This window comes from Octodon degus, unplaced genomic scaffold (genome assembly GCF_000260255.1).
Source record: "Octodon degus isolate 3935 unplaced genomic scaffold, OctDeg1.0 scaffold00018, whole genome shotgun sequence".
NCBI classification, from domain to species: Eukaryota; Metazoa; Chordata; class Mammalia; order Rodentia; family Octodontidae; genus Octodon; species Octodon degus.
In genome coordinates this window covers 13311051-13331658 of record NW_004524594.1, presented here as the reverse complement: position 1 = coordinate 13331658, position 20608 = coordinate 13311051, and the positions used below count along the sequence as shown (strand labels likewise).

The 20608-nt window shown below is 41.8% G+C and overlaps 1 protein-coding gene across 4 annotated transcripts in view; it reads right to left on the bottom strand.

Annotated features, from left to right (window-relative positions):
• Positions 1 to 17594: 17594 nt before the first annotated feature.
• Positions 17595 to 20608, bottom strand: part of Slc1a2 (solute carrier family 1 member 2) — a 132542-nt gene continuing 129528 nt past the window's right edge. For all 4 annotated transcript variants that reach the window (XM_023710469.1, XM_023710466.1, XM_023710468.1 and 1 more), the window contains exon 11: positions 17595 to 18522. In XM_023710469.1, the coding sequence (XP_023566237.1) occupies positions 18451 to 18522 (72 nt within the window). In that variant the 3' untranslated portion in view covers positions 17595 to 18450. The remainder of the gene's footprint in view (positions 18523 to 20608) is intronic.

The following is a 20608-nucleotide window of genomic DNA, read 5'->3' as shown; positions in this document are numbered from 1 at the left end:
ATTCCTTGAGGGGTGAGGCAGTTGTTTGAAGCCACACAATTGCAAACCCTCAGTGGTCTAAAATAACCAAGTGTATGGCTCGTCTCTGTGATAGGCTCATCACTGTCCCAGACCAGCTCCATCATCTCGGCCCCTCAGAGATGAGACTCTGACTAATGTCTTGATTGCCATAGAAAATAGTTCTATACCTGCTGGAGGGAAGAGGAGGTTCTAAAAATGTAAAGACCTGTAGAGTTGGAAGAGCTAAGTTGTAAAGACTGGTAGAGTTCTCAGCCTCCACCACCAAAACACAAGCAACCAGAGAAATGCTTTATGCAATAAAAACCAACCCAGCCTCAGAGGCTAAATCAGTTAAAGGTCATAGTCATTAGATCACTTGTGAAAACCACACGGACTAGTACGGCATCTGGCATGGTCCTCCACTTAAAAACTGGCTCAAGGAAGAATACATGGGAAGACAGGCACACTCTGCTGTAAGCCTGATTGACTCAAGGTATCCCAATTTAAAAGAAACAGAAACATTTATAAAGGGCTGGTGGTAAACGAGACTGTTTGGGGTCTAAGCACCAGCAGAGATTGGAAGAGATGCAATAACAAAGAAACCATGGACTTCAACTAAAATACTTTTGGCAGGTGCTGGGATTGAACTCAGGGTCTCACATGTGCTAGGCAAGCACTGTACCACCAAGCTGCACCTTCAGTCCTATTCAAGACTTAAAATGAAGCTGAGAACTAAATTCCTACGAGCAGGAAGCAAAGGATGTTGCAGAGAGATGGCTCCCAAATAAATGTCTTCTTCAGATGTGTTAGAGGAGAATAATGAAAAAAAAAGGGAGAAAATGAAATTAAGAGCCCTGGAGCAAGAGGATGGTAAGAGGTAGAATAGACCTGAGAGCCCTTCCCAGGGCGTCAGCTCAGGATCTGATAGGAAATTGTCCTTACTCATCATGCAGGGGTCCTATACTAGGTCCTCATCAGGAGTTCTTAAATACTATGGATCAGTGACTGTAATTCGTCCTCTGGCTCATTTCTCAATGGGGGTGCTTTTGGTGCCTGAACTGTTCCTGTCCCACCACTCTAGTGTGTGATAGAGACAGAGGAAGGGGAGGGTCCATGTCCAAACAATATGTAGGCACTTCGATGCATCATACTGAGATCCTAGACTGTGCTTGATGCTAAGATCGGATGAGACTCTCATGGATCTCGATAAGAAGATGAGTGCATTTTGTATTTAGACAATAGAATATGTCAAATATTTGGTGACTAAAGAAGTGAGCTTGGGCAATTAGTTGTGCTGTTTACCACGTGTTTTGGATCTTTCCCCTCTTGTTTTCATTCTGAAAATGTGTGGAATTGCATTTCATTCTCCCTTGGAATCACGGGGGATTATGTGGCTAGTTTGGGCCAATAGGTTGTTAACTGAGGTGATGCATAATTATTATTTGAGAATCTGCCTAGAGCTCTTTCCCCCTCTGCCTTGTTAAAAATAGTGTCTGGCTTGGCACAAAGGGTCACTATATATTACACAGACTCCTAGCAGAACTATGGTGTGAACCAGTGAGATTGGGGATTTATTCATCAATACAGCACAACTCAGTCTAACCTGACTGATATCATTAAAGATAGTAGACTCAGACAAACACCAGTCATTCTTCCTTCTTTCTTTGAAGCCACTGATAATCAATTTTGCTTCTTATCTAATGATCCCAGACAGAGCCTAAGAATCTCTCTTGCTCTCAACTGGTCAGAGTTGACACTCAAGATAAGGCTCACTGGCTTTTAGACTTCAAGGAAGGGACTATTTTCACCAGAAAGAGCAACTATTACAGGTACATCTAAGGCTCAGTGATTTGTAACTCTTCCATTGGATCCAAGTTCTTTTTACCATTTTAAGATTTCAGGAGGCAGCTGAGTAGACAGGGTTGGATCCTATGGGATATAAAGCAGCTCATGTTCTTTGAGTTCTTTAAAGCCTCAGAGATAGCTGGACATCAAGACTAAACACCAGGGGATATTGTACTGAGAACACAGGTTAAGTGCTGCAAGACGTGGGTATCTTGGCCACATACCTCACTAGGTGGCTTGAGAAACTAGAGCCAACACAAGGAAGCACCGAAATAAAGATGACCTCTCAGTAATCTTTTTCCTCTGTGCATGTCTCTTTCTCAGAATCTCGATTTCCTCATCTGCAAGATGCAGAGTGATAGCAGCCAACTTACAGAGTTGTTATGCCAACCAGATGTCTCATGGACACAGGGGCTGCCACATGGTAGGCATGCAAGAAATGGAGTCTTGGGGATGCTAGTGTTACACCCAAGCCCCCTTCTGGGGCTGGAGCATATATCCCTAACTATTGTGTTGATGAGTAACAACTCACGGTCATCCCCACTCCTCTCTGCAGATGGAGGGTGCTTCTCCTTAAAAATAATGCCCTGAAGGAACCTACTGGAGTGTCTAACTGACAGGGGTGCTCAAAGACAAGTCTCCTTTCCTCCAGGGGGGAAACTGAAAGTTAGAAACTACCAAGACCATCTTCTTGTTCACCTCTATGCCCTGCTCCCCTCCTGCCCTTTACACGTACTCCCCTAAAAGCATGTGAACTGGTATGCTACAGCCAGCTGTGCTCCTAAAAATCTCTACCTATGATAACTAATAACTGTATTATTAATACAATTATTGATTAATATTTTACTATTAATTTCACATAGCAGTCTCTTATACAAGAATTTTATTATATAGTTTTACTGTTATCATGATCACAAGTAACAGACTTTTAAGACTGCGACAGTGCCCCTGAAGCCTCTGATGACAACAGAGAGGGACTATTTTGAGATGATTCTTGCACAGCAATGGATGAACTTCCCCAGCCAAAATACTCCAAATCTTTGTCACAACTTCTATTCTTGTAACTGTTAGAAGAGAAAGCGAATGAAGACAGGGCAAAGAGAAAGGAATGATGGGAAAGGAAGCCACTGGGAATATACTCAGCCAAGGAAATTCTGGATGGTTCGGTTGAGTTGGGCACATTCCACAGAGATGGCCTTTCTCATGACATTTATCTCTACTGGTACATGGAGTCCTGTGAGCCAGGGACTCCCTGAGGGACTTCTCCCAGTGAAGAAAAGAATTGCTTCATTTCTGGAAGCCCTGTTTCCTGTTCAAAGGGTCAATTCAATCTCCCTTGCTGGTGAAAGCCCACTATGGTGAGGCCCAGACATCCTTCTTTTTCCGAAAGAAATCCGTTGCCTTCTTCCAGTGCCAAGCACCATAGCCTTAGCAAGAAAGAGAAGGTATCTGGAGCACTAGATAATACAATCCCGTAATGTCCAAGAAGCCTGTCTAGAATAAAACTCAAGGGTCTCTGGCTGGGTCATCCCTGGCTGGGTTGAGAGATGCCAGAGTCTACCAACAAAGCTCAGATTTTACTGAAGGGCACTGAGATATGTGCTATGTGTACATGTTCATGTGCTGCAAGTGGGAAAGGCTGACCTGGGAGAAGGGAAGTACACCCTCCTCCGCCTTACTCCCTAAGAAGTTGTGACTGACACCAGTAAGGACAATGTGATATTAATTACCCTGTGGATGTCCTTCCCTCAGATCCTTTAAGCATGACTAGCTCCACTCCACAGAGGAAGAAAGCGACACTATTAACTAACCCAAAGCTAGGAAAGGGACCAGGATTTAACCATGGGATGGCACTGAGTTGCCTCTAGTTCATTTAAATTACAGTATAGAGTTCTGCATCTTCAAAAAGACATGGACTAAATTTCCCTCTGAGGTTCTTCATGGGATGTTGCCTTCAGTAAGAATCACTTTCCTCTTCTCCAAGACGAATGTCAGGGATCAGGTGGAGAAGGAAGACTGCTCCAGCTAAAGTTTATACTCACAGGCAAGTGGAAAATTCCATGGCCCCTCCCTCTGGTGATCCGGCTTCTATCCAAGCTAGAAAACATTTGAGAAATGACAGGAGCCGTTGGAGAATTCTGACCAAGACAGGTCATGCAACAAAAAGAGGGGAGCAGAGAGGGGAGCTGTTCTACATTTGCATTTTTCCCTTAACTAAAGATGGTTCTTTTTTTCCAGACTGTGTGTGGATGGCTATAATCTGATTAACCCTAAATAACAGAAGAAGATTTTGAGGTCTCACATATTCCATCTGACTCAGTAGGAGCTAGAGGGAAGAGGCAGAATAAGGTTTTATTCATTTGCTTGATGGAATCTATCAATTTAAAGGCACTGCTTTTCACTATTTGAAAGCAAAAGTAGTATTTATGCTGGATGCCTCCATTGTTTTTATTCTTGCCTTGGTGGAGCTGAGGGGACTCCATCAGTACCCCTGATTGTGGTTCACCTTTTCTTAAAACAGAACTAAAACTGTTGCTTCCTACCTCAGTGGATAGATTAACTAAATTTAGAAAACTAGCAGGAAAAAAAAGTATTAAGCTAGAAACATTAGTGTTTTTGCCAGGAAGGCCAGTTTTCTATTCTTGCTTTATCCACGTCAACTGCGTGGGCAGCTCCTCCACCGCTCCTTCCTGTCTAAGTTGACAAGGGGGAGAACCGCTCATGAAGGCCTCCTTGGAGGTGCCTGAACCCTCTCTTACCTGTGGCTCTTTGATGCAGACAGCCCTAACTTCCTGTTTATGTCACTGATCCCGGAAGGAGGTACCCACAAGGCTCTTGCCTTAGGTGGTAGCCACATCCACATCCGTAGCGCATCCTCTTCACTGATACTGCCATTTATGCCTACAGTCCTCTTTTCTGGAACCAGAAGTTTCCAGAGAACTGGATGTTTGTGTTATATCCCAAAATTCACACAGTGAAATCTCAACTTCCAAACTGATGGTATTAGGACGTAGGACCTTTGGTAGTTCATTAAGCCACAGAGGTAGAGCCTTCCCTCATGAATGAACTGAGTGTCCTTGTAAAAGATCACCAGAAATCTCCCCTTCCCCTTTGCTGCTGCGTGCAGACACAAGAGAAGACTGTAGCCTGTGACCAGGTACAGGGCCCTCACCAGAACCCAACTGTACTGCTCCCCATCTCATACCTCTAGCTGCTAGAACTGTGAGAAATACATCTTGGTAGTTTATAAGTATCCAATCTATAGCACTTTGTTATCTCAACTGAAACTGATTAAAATAGAGATATAGCTGAAGGAACTACTGGCCGTTGTTGGGTAGGTCATGGGATTTTGTGGTGTGTCTGTGTCCTTCCATAACTTCCTCTGTCAAACAACATTTCACAGCATTTCATGGCCTGCTGATGCTGGTGGACCCCCCTGGGTCTTGCACATCATTGCTGAAGGAAGACATCAAAGACTCAGTGCACCCTGCTTAGCTACTGTCACACCTGCACTCAGAGGTCTTAGTGTGGATCCTGAGGTAAGAAATCCTTAGTTCTAACCCTAAGTTCTTCCCTGGACAGGTTTTTGCTTGCCTCAGTGTTCTCCTTGGAGAGGCAGACTCCATAAAACAAGCAGAGTGGATGGGCTACTAGGATGTCTAGGTTGGTACGCAGTCGGGCCTGCTCCGGGGTCTGGACGTAGAGTCAACTTGATTGCCTTTGGTGTCAATCTTGGGGGTGAGTAGAGTATAGCTCTCAGTCTGTCTGGTTTGGTCATGGAAGTGTGGGCTTGGGGGTCTGTATCTGATCCCCCTACACTTTCTCTCTGGCACTGCACCTTGCTCTGCTCCCTGGCTGCCTTATACTAAGCACCTGTGCTCCACCACACCCACCCACCATGATGCTTCTACCTGGGAGCCAGATGGCCACAGACTGAATCCTCTGAACACATGAGCCTCCTTTCTGTTGTGGTGTCAGATATGGTGTGCAGCTTCAGGAAGGTGACTAACACATCCATGGATGAGGGGCAGAGAGTCTGACTAGGAGCTCTGTGATCACAACATAATGTTGTTGTTATATCTAGGAGCACATGAATCAAAGCCTCCTAGGTTCTATAGGTTCTATAAACAGGAAACAGAGACAAGAATGTTCATGGCCAGGCTGTTTGACAGAAAAATAACTGCAAGTGAGACAGGTGTCCACTAGCAGGGAAATGAATAAAATGTGATATAGTCACATATTCTCATATTATGACACATCAGTGAAAATGACAGGAAAGCTGGAATGATTGTGCTCCTAATTTCTATCAATTTTTTGAAGGTAGCAGTTAATGTTTAAAATGTTGACTTTGACCAATTTTATATGCTAATATCTGTAATCTGAACAACTATGTTGAGGTCAGCAGTGTCTATATAACAACCAGTATTGAATACCTTTCACTTTTTTTTTTTTTTTAATGTGTAGTGTTTCTAATGACTTATTGAAAGGAAAAGTTAATGTTTACTTGTTTGATGGGTCTTGCATGCCTGTATCTGGCAATATGAGTTACAAATTTGATTATATAAGTGTGTAGCATAGCATAACAGCCATTGTTATTTTCTATTCCTGTCTTGAAATACCATATCATTTTTATTTTATGTTTTGTTTTTGTCTTTGTCCCTATTACTTGGTTTTGTTTTTTTCCCACTCTTTAAAAAAAATGGATGGATTCAGAAACACAATGGTGAGTAGAAAAGAAAGCACATTCAAAAAAAGTTGATGTAATCATTTTTAAAAAATTATTCATTTATTTGGTATAGGGTCTCACTACGCAGTTCAGACTCACAGTGATCCTCCTGTCTCAGCCTCCCCAGTGCTGGGATTACAGGTGTGTGCCCCACTCCTGGTTTTGGTGGCCAGCACAGCACATCCAAGGTTCTGAGGTCTGTATGGCGTGTGGTACCAGGGATCAAACCTAGGTCCTTGTACTTGCCAGGCAGGTGCGTAGACCACTGAGCTATCTCTCCAACCTGACATAATCTTTTTATAGAGGATAAAATATACAAAAATTATTTAGGCATATATGGGTAGGATAGGATTATTCTTAAAAAGGAGCAGTGAAAAGCACAAAATTAAGCAAAAGAATGGGATGAAGGGAAAGCATGAACGGGAAGGAATGCCGTATGTTGATTCCTGCATGGTAAAGGGTTTCTATTCCTTGTGGCACTACGGCTTAGGTTTAGGATATATATATTCTTTTATAGGTACAAGATAATACAATCAAGAGCTAAAAATATGTATATATGCTAGGACAGCATACCTAGGAGGATGACTCAAATTTCAGTACTGGAAAACTTAGAAATGATCTAATCCCAACTCCTAATTGTATACATTACAAAAGGATGTCAAGGGAGGCTTGGTCAGCACCATAGTTGAGATCAGGAACATTGTCCAAAGCTCGATGTGTTAAAGACAGTCCCCAGCATGGAGTTCCTGAGGAGTGGTGGAAACTTAAGAGGTCAGGCCTAGCAGGAAGCTTGAGCTGTGCCTTTGATGAGAACTGTGAAACCTTGGTCTCTTGATCCTTCCTTCCAGGCCTGACTGTGAGCTTTTTGCTCCCTCAGGCACTCCCTGCCATGATGTGAGGCACTCCACAGGCTCAGAAGCAACAGGGCCATCTAAGCATGGACTAAAACCCCCAAATGATGAGGCAAAATAAAGCTTTCCTCTTTATAAGTTGATTACCTCAGTCATTTCATATGGTATGAAAAGTCACATCTGCAGAAGTTTCTAGTCACTGAACAAGATCAAGACTCCTGTGTTGTAAGTCACCCCACCATTGCTTCTCTCTACTCCCCCCACCAATTTTTGTGCTTTGCCCTTTCTTCCTTTTCATCCTTCTTTTTCTAGCAGTAGCAAAACAATGTTTACCTGACCTTCACGATCCATTTAACACCCCTGACCCAGGAGAAGGGGGTCAGAGTCCCTGAGCAAACAAAGCCAAGTTTCTGTCTATCTCTGTCGTCGATGGAAGGAGCAACTGATTTTGATGGAGCTGTGTCCATACTGAAGATTAAGAAATTTACATTAACTCTGATTCGTGGCTCTGTGCTACCTTAAAATGAAACAGCAGCCTGGAGATGGATTGGTGAGCATATTTTCTGGAATTGAGGTTTTGATAGTATCTTGAATGTGGATGTGATACTGACTTGGCTCCAAGTAGAAGAGGAAATGTCTGTTCTAATAAAGAACCCATTTGTATCAACAAGTTGAATTAATTGGTAATGAAAAGAATTGTAGCATACCACTTCTATGGATTTCATGTACTTAAAATATTTACCTCTTTTCCCAGTAAATGAGAGACAGCAATTCACCTAATCCAGACCATCTACCAATGGGTACTCTGGAATATAAAGAGAAGATTCATCCTTATCTGGTTGGGTCTCTGTTTCTAGATGCATATCTTTAACTGCTATAAGCATCTCACCATCTGAGGGTGCTCCCACTGTTGAGGATCACACATTTTATGTCTCTAACATGATCTTTCAGTATCTTCCATGTGCTTCCCTGGAAACAATTTTATCAATATTGGAGGAAATGTTTTGTGAATTCATTGATAAATCATACAGTTGTGTATTAACCTTTATGAATGATTTAAAGAATTTCCATTGCCCAACAGGTATTTGAGCTGCTCACTAACTCTACAATCTTCTTCCTATCACTTGGGAAGGATGTACATCCTGGCTCCTTGAAATTAGGCAGAGCTATTAATTTGCTTTTGTCATTGAATGATGAGCAGAAGGGAACCCCATAAAGTTTCAGGAAGAAGCGCTAAGAGTTAGTGTGAGATTTACCGTGTTCCTTTTCCCCTGCATGGATAATCACAGAAGCATGAAGCTGGAGCCTCTTTGATACTTCCCCCTGTGATCTGCATGTGGTTCATGCACTAGAAGTTTGGCCCCGAGTGTGACAATGTTGAGATGTGACAGAACTTCGAAGAGGTGGGGCCTCGTGGAAGTAATTAGGTCTCTGGGGAAACCACCCTGAGAAGAGGCAAATGCTTACCTCGCAGGAGTTGGTGAGGCCTCTCACAACTTGATTAGTTACCATGAGAATGGGTTATACAAACCCACAGGTCTGGCCCCTTCTGCGCTGCCACTGGCTATTGTTCCCAGCTACACTTCTTCTGTGTGATGTCATCGGCCACATGATGATATGCCTTGAGGGCCTTGTGGAATATGGCGACTACGTGGAGACATCTCTGCCTCCAAAGCATACCTCTTTCCCTTACATGGTAAAGACTATCACATAGGACTACAATATGTCAATGTTTGCTAGAAAATATTCACTGGGATCTCTAGCCTTCAGTCCATAACTAGTCCTTTTTCCACAAGGACTACTAGAGACTCCTACTTGTAGCAAGCACAGCCTGAAGTGGGAATTGAAAAAGAGGCAACAACCAAGAGAAACTGAAATCCACATTTATTGATGAGAAATATATACACAAAGGTTAAAACATTTAGTGAAAGTTTGAACTCACAGGTTACTTCCAGCATATAAAGGATGTCCAGTAATTTTACACATGAAATGTTACAGTAATCAGTCCACATTGTAAGAAAGCATAGAAAGCTAATGGTGAAAACGAAAGACCTCATCTACCCCAAATGTGCTTTACCAACAAGGTATTTCCTAGTACCTTTTATGAGAAACAACCCCCAAGTTAGTTGAACATCGTATCTTTTGCATTAATTAGTCTTTATGTACAATGTGCTATAGATGCTCTAAACCACATGGCTTTACATCAGTGGGGATTGTGAATGTGAGGAAACACTTATTCTCATCTTTCATTCTGGATGTACAAGACTCTTCAGGGATAATCCTGCCTGCAGGCTAGTTTTCTTTCAGTAAGTTTTTTTTTTTTTTTATCTTGCATTTGAAGAAACGATGTTTTCCAGGAAAAATGCACTTATCCACCATATCCCCTCATCTGAAGAAACCACTGTAAATTAACGAGCCTTACGCCCCCATGATATTGGGCTTCATTTCCTTGAAACAAAGAGGGGAATGCAGTGTTTTCCACAGCACATTGCTATTTCTTCTCTGTCCTTGGAGAAGAGATAGGGGTTCTAGGAGCTCTAGACATTCACTGCATTTAGTGCTAGTTAGACAGAAGTGTGTTTTTGGAGGCAAGTGTGCAATTGCATTTGTTAATCTCATCTCCAGTCACCTCCAAACATACACGCAGAGCACGTGGGCAGAGGAGGTCATGCTCCCTTCACATATATGGGATCTGTGCTTCAGCAGTTGTCCCCTGCAGCCCCCAGAATTGTACCCTGACTGTCCCTGTGCTTCAGCGCTCGGTCTTCCTATGGCAAGGATGCCATTTCTTGCCAGACCTGTGCTTCTGTGGGGTTTCACCTGCAGGGAAGCTAGTCAGTAAATATTTTTTTTCCCATTCTGACTCAAGGAGCCAAATGGGACAAGGCTTTTCTGAACTTTCAGGTCCCAGGCCTCAGCATGAATATCTGGCAACCAGAGAGGCTGATCCTTCTCTAAAGACATGATGCTCACATGCACAAGGGAAGGCCAGGGCTGAGCTCTCTGAGTGCCATCCACCAAGCCAAGGACTTGAGATGAGCATCCTCACTCCAGCTCTACCTAAGCCTAGACCATCAAGAGCTCCACAGTTCTATTCACTAAGTATTATATGGACATCACTTGGCCTTTCACTAAGAACCAGGACACACATCCAACCCATCCCTGCTCTGAATTGTGTATTTACAAAGGTGCTGGATACATACATACATTCAAACAACCATCAGTACAACGGATTCATAGATAAGTTTTTCACTGATACATATCCCCAAATCACATTATGAAGGAGTAGAAACAATTCACTGCTAGGGATCTAAGAAGAAAAAGAAGGGTTTCCAAATCACTAATCAACATACCTATTGTATCTAGATGAACAGCCAAAAGGAACATTTAAATTAAATTACAATACAGCTATACACCATTTCACTGAAATTACACAGAGCTACCTACATGACAGCTATACAAAGTGCATAGGCACTGTTCTTCATGCGTGGACCAAGCGTCAGTGTGTGCACACAAGGACTTCATGCTTTGACAGCCAGCTGTACTTGGAAACAGACACAATCTTAGCCAATTGAAGGCATAGCTAATCTGTTTGCTTAATGAGGAGCAGGTTCAAATACACACTAGTACACTCTGTAACTGACGGCAGTTCAAAACATGGTACAAATATAAATCCTACCACCATATCAGAAAACATGTTTGACGGAGGAAAGAAACCTCGTCTTTTCAGTGACTATTGATTTACCTGTCGGAAAAGTTACACAGTTTGTTATTCACCTGAGGACAAAAACTACCTGGGCTTCTTAAACAATTGCAGGGTGCTTTCAACTCCCCCCTCCAGTCCCCAGTGGTCCAGTATTGCTTCAGAACCAGTATGAATTTTTTTTAGTTAAAAAATATGTGATCAGCTCATATCACAGGGTGACATTTGTTGTCATGTTGTCTAGCAAGAATTAACTGCATTGAATCTGTCCTGATTTCCCTCCCAGCCCTCATTCACAGTCTTTGTAACTCAATTTTTTTTCTAAGCTGCTTTCACATAAACACTCAGAAAGGCATGAGAGATTCTGATGTAGAGAGGACCCCACTGTTATCGCTTTGCCTCTGTTCAGCGCAGAGAAAAGCAAACATATAGAATGCTCAGCTGGAAAAGCAAGGCCTTGTGTCCCAAATAAAAATCAGCACCATTCCTTGAGTTAGAAAGATTGTTTCAACATACATCTTGACCACCTGATTGAAGCAATTCTTTGTTCTGAATGGCGATACTTACTGCATCACTGGGGACTGGGTTCTTAAATGTTTTGAATGTGGCTTTATGCTCAGAAAACAACTGATAGCTCTAGGTTATTGTAGAAACTTCTTGTGCTCTATTAGTTACAATTCTAAATATGTGGTTCTATAGAAAATACCATAAGAAAATATCTGTCTGCAAAATTACAGGTACTAAATAGATGAATTCAGTCTCCACTGAGTTCTTTATGATTTCTGAAGAATAGATATAAACCTATAACATTATTAAAGGCTAAATGAATATTAAACATATAATATCCAGGACTATAAATACATATTCTCTTGCTTTTTAAAAAATAAATAATAGCAAAGAAGCTTGGGGATTTGTTGATGAAATAATGTAAGACTTAGCTAAAGTAATTTATAGTAATTTGGGGTATAATACTGATCAGATAATAATAGATTGCCCCTGGTAGCATGGGCTCTTACCAGGATGCCAAAATATATCTGCTGGCAGCAAGACCAAATTAGATTCACAGTTTGCCAGCTCTCTCCTCAAGCTGTAGAAAACAAATAGAAAAACAATATAAAAAATTCTCAAAAAAGTAGCTTTTTTATATACAAATCTCTATAGTGACCAGATAATCTGATCTGTGTTGTGCAACATGGAAATGCAATGTTGAGACTTTTCAGGGGAAGGAGGAAAGGAGGGAGTTCAGGTGATTTGTAGAAGAAGAAACTGGAGGCCAAAGGATGAGTTCCTGGTGAGGAAACGTACTCTCCTAAGCATTCTAAGCCACCAGAGAGCCAACTTGCTGCTTACACATCTCAGAGCATTTGCTCCACTGGGAAGAAACCTCAGAGATGTGCTGGGTCAGCTTCTTCGGCCGGTGAGTGTGTTTGTTCCCTATCAAAGGCAACAGACTGTTTCCAGGCTGGCTAAATAGTTGCCATGAGAAGAATCCGAGCCCCAGCAGTGGCAGGGCTCCGGCTGCATCACCCTCATCTCCATGGGGGACGATGGCAAGGGTAACAGTCTGTTGTTAGGTTTCAACACTCACTCAGGGATTGGAGGTGTCTCCAGAGGAGCTGGGGACCTGCGGTTACCCATTGCCAAGGTCAAATGTTGACTGTGAGAAGTGCTAAGTTCTGTTCCAGTAGTAGGTTTTATTCTTAGCACAAAAAAAAATCCCTGCATAACAACTGGAAAGAATTTTTTTAAATATTATAATAGAGACTTGGCTCAGAGATTGGAAGATGAAGCACGGCTGGGCATAGAGAGAAAAAAGAGCTGAACACTATTCAGGATATTATTTAGAGTAAATGGAATGTGAGTTTCAGGCCTTCTCTCACTTTGCTACAGGTTCTTCACTGGGTCAGCTGAGACTATTTATCTTGCTGCTCTCAGATTAGGTTTTCTAAACTGATGGAAAAAAAAAAAACTCCAAGTAAACAACAATGACAAATAAAAAAATCTCCATCCTCAGTCTAGTCCTAGATTTACTTCTCACATCCCCAAATCTGAAGATCTGAAGTCTTCTCTAGCAGAAAGAGTGCTCAACCACACAAGAAATAGCAACTCCACCCTAGTCAGCAGAAGGTTGAACAGCGGGCAATGATGCAAGCAGTAGCCCATTGCAATAATGCCAGAAAGTACAGGAGGGAGGGATTTTGAAGGTCATGGCTGGCGTCAGGCATCCAGTAGACCAACTGGGAATCCTCCTCACTAGAAACTCCACAAGCATTGAAAAGGGCAGCGACAGCAAAACTTTATCCACGTGACTGAGAGCTTCTCTACCTGTGATGTAATGCCTGTGATATAAGAAAATCAAGTGGAAGACATGGAAAAGAATTCCATCAAATATCTATGCATATCCCTCCAGAGAAAGGACTCAGCCCAGCTTACTTATATATGGATGTGCATGTCTGCATGCCTGCGGAGGAGGGAAGGCATCTGCAGACAGTTGCCGTGATTGTGTAAGTCTTGCACCGAATTTCATGAGTGTTCAAGTTTATTTGCCAAAGGCTTGCAAATTCCCATACTGTGTTGGCAATTAGGAGCATTTGGATAAAATTATATGGTTTGGGTGTTTGGAGTGGGCTCTGTAACTATAGCAGGACTGATGCAAGAGCATTTTTCCCTGAGCTGAATCACTGCTTCTACAGGGACAGTGAGTTTAGGTAAAGGGAACTTTTATAAAAGGATCTTTATTGGTGTCTCAAACCATAAGTTAACATGAGCACTCACCACTCTTGTTGCAAACATAAAATAAGCAGAGGCTTTAAAAGGGGGAATGAGAAAAATCTAAATGAATTATTTGTTAGACTAGAACCCCTCGGATTCAAAATATAAATAATAATATTTTAGAGGAGCAAGTCTCTTAAGAAAGAATTAAAAGAGAGATTTGTATTGCTAGTGGGAGTTTAATCATTGAATTCAACCCTTTTACTTTTCAAATGAGAGAAAATAAAGCTTTGGACATAAAGTTGTGAAAGTCATACTGCTAAAACTGGGTCGAATCTATGTCAAATATATATATTTTTTACCAAACCATGCTTTTTTTCATCATCTCTGTCATTACCTACATGCATTGATTTATGCCATGACATTAGATAGGCTCCAACTCAGGTTACTCTCTGTTCTAAAATAAATCCTTGGACCTACCTATGTGTTCATTTACTAAGTTGTCTCCTAAGCAGAGGAACAGAAAGGAGGACAAAACAGAAAGAGTGGAAAATAAGACTTTCTTTTAGAGTCATCACAAACACATGTGTCATGAGCAGCTCTGAACTCACTCAATCCAAGAAGGACAATCTGCCGCTTGCATCACCTGCCTGGTTGGTGACTGTTCTCCTGGGGTTTAATTTGAAATTACTACAGATGCTGGAATCATTCACCTTCTCCAATAATTAGTTTTATTTAACCCTTAATTCAGACTGTGCTTTAACTTAATGTTCTTATGCCCCTAGACCCCTATATTCATATTTAAAGGATGAATGTGATGATAATAGAATGTCTCATTCAGTCTCTTTTCTTGGCTTGGAGTAAGTTCACTTGGAGAATAAGCAAAGCAGCACCAGCAACCCAGACAACGGGTGGTTCTACAAGTGAGAGACCAGCTAAGTGGGGGAACCACCTTCCCTGGGGTGTAACTGCTGTGCAATTGTACCCATCACACCAGATGCGAGTTGCTAAGACTTGTTTTACAAGGGTCAGAGCCATGGGGAATCACCTACTTGATTTCACTGCTGTATTTCATGGGAAGATATTGCATAAGCAGACGCCTTGATTTGGACAAAAGTAAATAATTATAATTAATTTCACTATTAAGAAAAAAAAGTACAGGATTTGAATAAACATGGCAAGAGGGATTGGTTTTCCTTCTGGGACTACAAAAGATTAAGTGTCTCAGTTACTGAACTCTGAAAGGCTTCTTCACCAGATACTTGTGCAGATAGCATACTTCCCCCTGCACAAGTGGAGATGACCCGAGACCCGACAACTTATCGCTGGGACTTCCAGCACTACCTACTAGAAATCTTTCTGTGAATGAAATTTCTCTCAAGCCTTTCTCAGCTTGTACCAGTCTGAATCCAGGAGCGAGGCATTTTGGCACCCTTTCCTGAAGCTTTTGTGACCATCCTGGTGAATTAGGGGTCAGAGAAGAGAAACGAGTATTTGTCTTTTGCAGGGCATGGTAACTTCAGCAAGAAAGGAGACCACAGGCTGGGTTTCAATACCCAATGAGAAGTTTGAAAAATGGCCTCTGATAGTTACCTAAAGTCCTAATGTCTCTTCAAGTTCTTTACTGAAGATCTATTTATATAAACAAAACGGCTGCCTGGATTCTCTGAGACACTTCATTTTGAGCCATGTGGTGGGGAACATATCCTCAGCTATCTAAGGTTGGCCATTCCATTGAATGATAAGCTGTCTTCTCACTGGTTAGACTGGACTTCTTCTATTTAGTAAATAAGTAAATGGTGAGTCCATTTGGGCTTCCCAAAAGGGCAAGGATAAGAAAGGAAAGGTGAATTTCTACTTCGTTGGTTTTTTCCTGAAATGACACTCATTCCTAAAAAAAGTAAAAAAGCCTGTAACAACAAAATGGTATTGACAAAGTGCTGATTTATAAACCTTACCAGATGCAGTGTATGTCCTGACCTGCTGCTTCTACACGTAGATATACAACATTTATGTATCATCAAATATTAATGGACAATGATAAGCATTTGTATCTGTGATGAGCCCATTAGCATAAATCTCTACATATAACTGACAGGTACCCCATTTAGGCCCAGGCTATTAGAGGTATATGCTGGATCCATTTGTTCTGTTTATGGCACATGGTCTGGACAAAAGAATCCCCAGTGGGCGTGGCATGGGAAGATAGAACGAGGCCTCAGAACACTAGAGGACACGCTCATCTGTCAGCCCTACATGCAGGCTATTCTTGAATTTGATAAGCTAGTTCATTTTAATTCAACTTATTGAATTTCCGGATAAATGTGGTTTCCTAAGTATCTTCTCATCAGACATCACACAGTCTCAAATGGGAAAAGCCTGCTTTTGAAGCTGTACATTCTTTTTCTTTCGAACACATTGCCCCCTTACCTATTTACGGGCTAACAGCATGGCTAGGAAAAAGATGAAAACAAAAGAAACTTGAGAGATTTTTCAAGCAGAGACCTGCAAAGAGAAACCTGTGACCACTCCTCTAAGAAACACGTGGGTGTGTACAAATGCCAAGTTAGCCTGCTGCAGCAGAAATGCAAGCAGCTCTTGGTTGATTTGCCTAGATCTTTCTGCTCACCATCAGAAAGCTGTAGAGGTACCACTCAAAGAAAACTGGGGTTTCACAGCTACAGTCAGGAAGTACCTCTTTGGCTCCCACATCTGCAATAAAGAATTTGGTACCCCCTACTACCTTTGAGCTTGACCTTACCCATTCTGTCAACTGTCATTCTTATGAAAACAAAGACCAATGTCAGTTTTAAAACTCTGCTTAATACTGCTCAGTAGTGATCCATATCCAAAACTAACCAGGATCTAAGAGACAGAGGAACCAACTGGACTCTTATCTTCTGTATGTTTTGAAACTGTCTGGGTTGGAACACAGAAGTCCTAAGGGTTAGGAATAAAGGGCAGGTGATGCTCCATCACTCCCTCCCTACTCTAAGAGAATTGGGAGTCTATACATATTGATGAACACTTCTGCATCCCTCTTCCGGCCTCATGGAAGACCTCAACCACACTTAGAAATGTGGACCAAGATTCTCCTACTTGTTAGACTCCATTGTGCTTTATCTCTCCATGACTCAAACCCTCAGCTAACTCCCCAACCCAGCAACCTTAGGAAAATACTGTGGATTATTCAGTAGAAAATAACAGTAGAGACATTCAAAACTTCAGCTTGCATAACCAATCATTAAGGATTTGCTGGCTGTCTTCCACCTCCAAGGCGCTGCTCTGTGCCAATTGTATTATTTATTCCTTCAAATTTCCATAGCCTTGAAAAAAAAAACTCATCAGGAAAGCTCTACAGTCATCCTTTGTTCTTACTTTATGGATCATGACTAGCTGGATTATGCCAAAAGAACATCACCTTTATAGAATTTTGTAGGTTTGTTTTCTGTTCCTTTTCAACTGAGGAGAAGATTGGCTTTGCTTCTGACCGTGTCCTGTAACTAGTTGTATGTGCTTGGATAAAACCAAAATCCTTCTACATATTCATCAGATACCAGTTTGTTTGTTCAATGTATGGCATAAAAAGTGGCACAGCTAACACAAGTGTAATCCAATTGTGGAGGACGAAGGCTCAGGCCATCTAGGCCAGTGAGAATATGATGCAAATGACTCAGACATTCAAAGCATCTTTTTCTGGGAGAAACCCAAATAAGAATCTTAAGGGTGAAACAAAGAGAGCAAACCGTAGATCACATAACCTCACTTGATTTTACTGTGCTGAATAAATGCAAATAAAATGCAAATGAATTTGGGTGGTTAAATCTGGTTAAAATTTATGTCATCTGCACTCCATTAATTCTGTTAATATATTTATAGTGGTTGTAAAATACTTCCTAACCCGATGTTAAACTTAGAACTATGACACATATTTGGAAATTTTATCCATTATTCACACAAATTTAGGAGGAGAGCAGAGAGGCAGTGGGTTCCATAATCAGCTGTCTGAAGGGTATGGCTCCCACTACAACTCTCTTTGAAACATGTAACTCAAAGAACACACAGAAGGTAAGAAGCTTGAGTTCCCTAACATAGACACTCACTTTTAATCAGCGCATGTGCAAACTCTGTAAGGTACTGAAAAGGAGCTACTTCTAGAGGCTTCTAGCAGAATCTCTTGGGCACAACAAGGCGAGGCAGGAACACTTTAAAGAATAACACACTGTGTGCATGGTCATTGTCCCAAGTCCCCGGAGTGTACCGCACTGCTTTTGACACATCCCTTGGGAAAAGAGCATCCACAGTTCTACACTGAGAGAGAGGGGAAGCTGGCAAGAATGTGTCTTCAATTTACAGGGGAGCCCTCTAGCACATTCATTCAAACAATAACACAAGTGAGAAAATTAGCCAGTTATGAAGTGTTATTTGGCAAAGACACAGCACCGTGCCTGGCATCACGGACTCACCAACGGCTCCTCTAAACCTCAGCTAACAGATTAAGTAAACATAGAGATAGATGCTTTTTTTTTTTCCTTTTTAAAGAAAGCTTATGTCATCTTTTACCATAAGATACGCTGGGGAGTTTATTCAAGAATGTGCTGAGGGTCATAGTCTTATTTTTCTCGTTTCCAAGGCTCTTCCTCAACACTGCAGTCGGCGGACTTTCCGTTGGCTGCCAGAGTTACCTGAAAATGATAATCGTCAACATCCAGCTTACAGGCCATGAAGCAGGCAAAAACCACAGGCTATGTGGAGAAGCACCAGATGCAGGGTTAGAATACAGGACTGAAACACTGGTTTGAAATCAGATTTCTCCAAATTGGTTTTGGATCTGTTCTGGTGATCAAGGGGGGGTTGTGAATTAAAATATCAATATTTGTCTTATGGTACTGAGGTACTGCAGAAGGGGAGTAACTTCTGCTGTCTTTTTAGGGTTGAAGCATGTCTGACTACCCACAGGACCTACTGCATATTGACACAATCCATAAAATGCAGTGACTACAATGTGCTACTCCATACAACCACAGAGGAAAAGATATACAGGATTAGGTAGCTAGTTCTACTCATGCATGTAAAAGGTTCAGTTACAGTGAAACCAGGAGGAGTTTATACACATTCAGTTTAAAAATCAGATGTTGGGATGGTTTAACTCTACTAACTAACCAATCTTGGTTTTAAAAATTGAAAAGAGGATGGATTAAGAACTTCGCATCAGTGATAATGTAATCCAAATTATTTTAGTGTAGATAATTTAGGACAGGATCTACAGAGTCTACAGGGTCTCACTACGTAGATAGGACTTGTAGTGATCTGCCTGTTTTCAGCCTCCCAAGTGCTGGGATTGCAGGCATGCGTCACCACCATGCCTAATCTTGATTGCCATCTCAGCGCACCCTGTGGTCCGGGATCGAACCCCAGTTAGTGTAGATAATTTATTAATCAAATATAATAAGCAGATTATTGACATCTTGTTCCTTTGGCTCAAAGTGAACTGAACCTTGTGAGGAAGGGAAGGTTCTCCCCTCCACTTCTAAGTACTTTTCCTATCTTACCTTCTGTCTGTCCTCAACGTCATGTGCATACTTAAACCCACGACTGATATTCCACATAATGGAGAGACTGGATTTATGGAAGCATTGGGATATGGAGACATGACAAGCGCAGCAATGTTTGAAAGAAATCTGACTTTCCTCTTACCCAAGTGGAAGTGAAATGCATGCATCATGAGCACATAACATGCTAGGAATAGAAAACCAAATACCCTTTGCAAACCAAGCACATAAAAATAAAAGCTATCCATTTCTCTAATTCCCACCTTCCCCATTCTTTTTTAGAAAGTTCATGCAGTTAGCAATAACTTCTCACATGCAGTTATTCTGACTAAAATTAAAAAGACATTGCATACCTTCAAACTAGTATTACCAGGTAAGGGTTTGAAAATAGAGAGACCAACACAACATAACAATACTTGAAGTGGTTAAAATTTTGACCAGAGCTTCAGCAAATTGGTTTCTTTTTTGGTAAACCATCACGGAAGAATGCCAGGGACAGTCTGTCTGTAAACAGCCACTTATTTGCTATGTCCTTGAGTGTGCTTCTCTGGCTCTCCCTGATGACCCAGATCAATGGCAGTGCAAACTTATCAATCACAGGGCTGTGCCTTTGGAAGAACCAGACTGCACTTGGGAGAGATGCTGTGTGGCTTTTGTTTGTAAGTACTGTGGCCTCTGTTTGAAAAGTAGTTGGAACAGTTCAATTTCTGGCTGAATATAGAGAGCTGGGACTCTACTACTCAATTCATTCCATTCTTCTGTGGTCTAACCACTAGGGTGATAGCAAATCAAAAGGGGAGGGCATTGTCAGGAAGCACCGGCATCTTCCATGGATTTAGAAATGAAGAAGTAGTTGGGCATGGTAGTGCATGTTTATAACCTCAGCACTCGGAAGGAGGCCGAGGCAGGAGAACCACTGCAAGTTCAAGACCAGCCTGGGCTACATAGTGAGTTCCAGGCCAGCCTGAACAACCAGGTGAGACCCCGCCTCCTAAAAAAAGAAAAGGGAAAAGCAGCAGTTGACTGGAAGAGAGTTCTGAGAAATGAATAACAGTGACATCAATATTGTGAAAAGGAGTACACACTCTTCCCAATACCTCTGGATGCCTCCTTCCCTGCCAGTGTCAATGTATTTAGCGGACCTAAAATGAGAACAGTAGAACTGGAGAGATAGCTCAACAGACTAAGTGCCTGCTTCAGCAACTATGAGCCCAAGCTG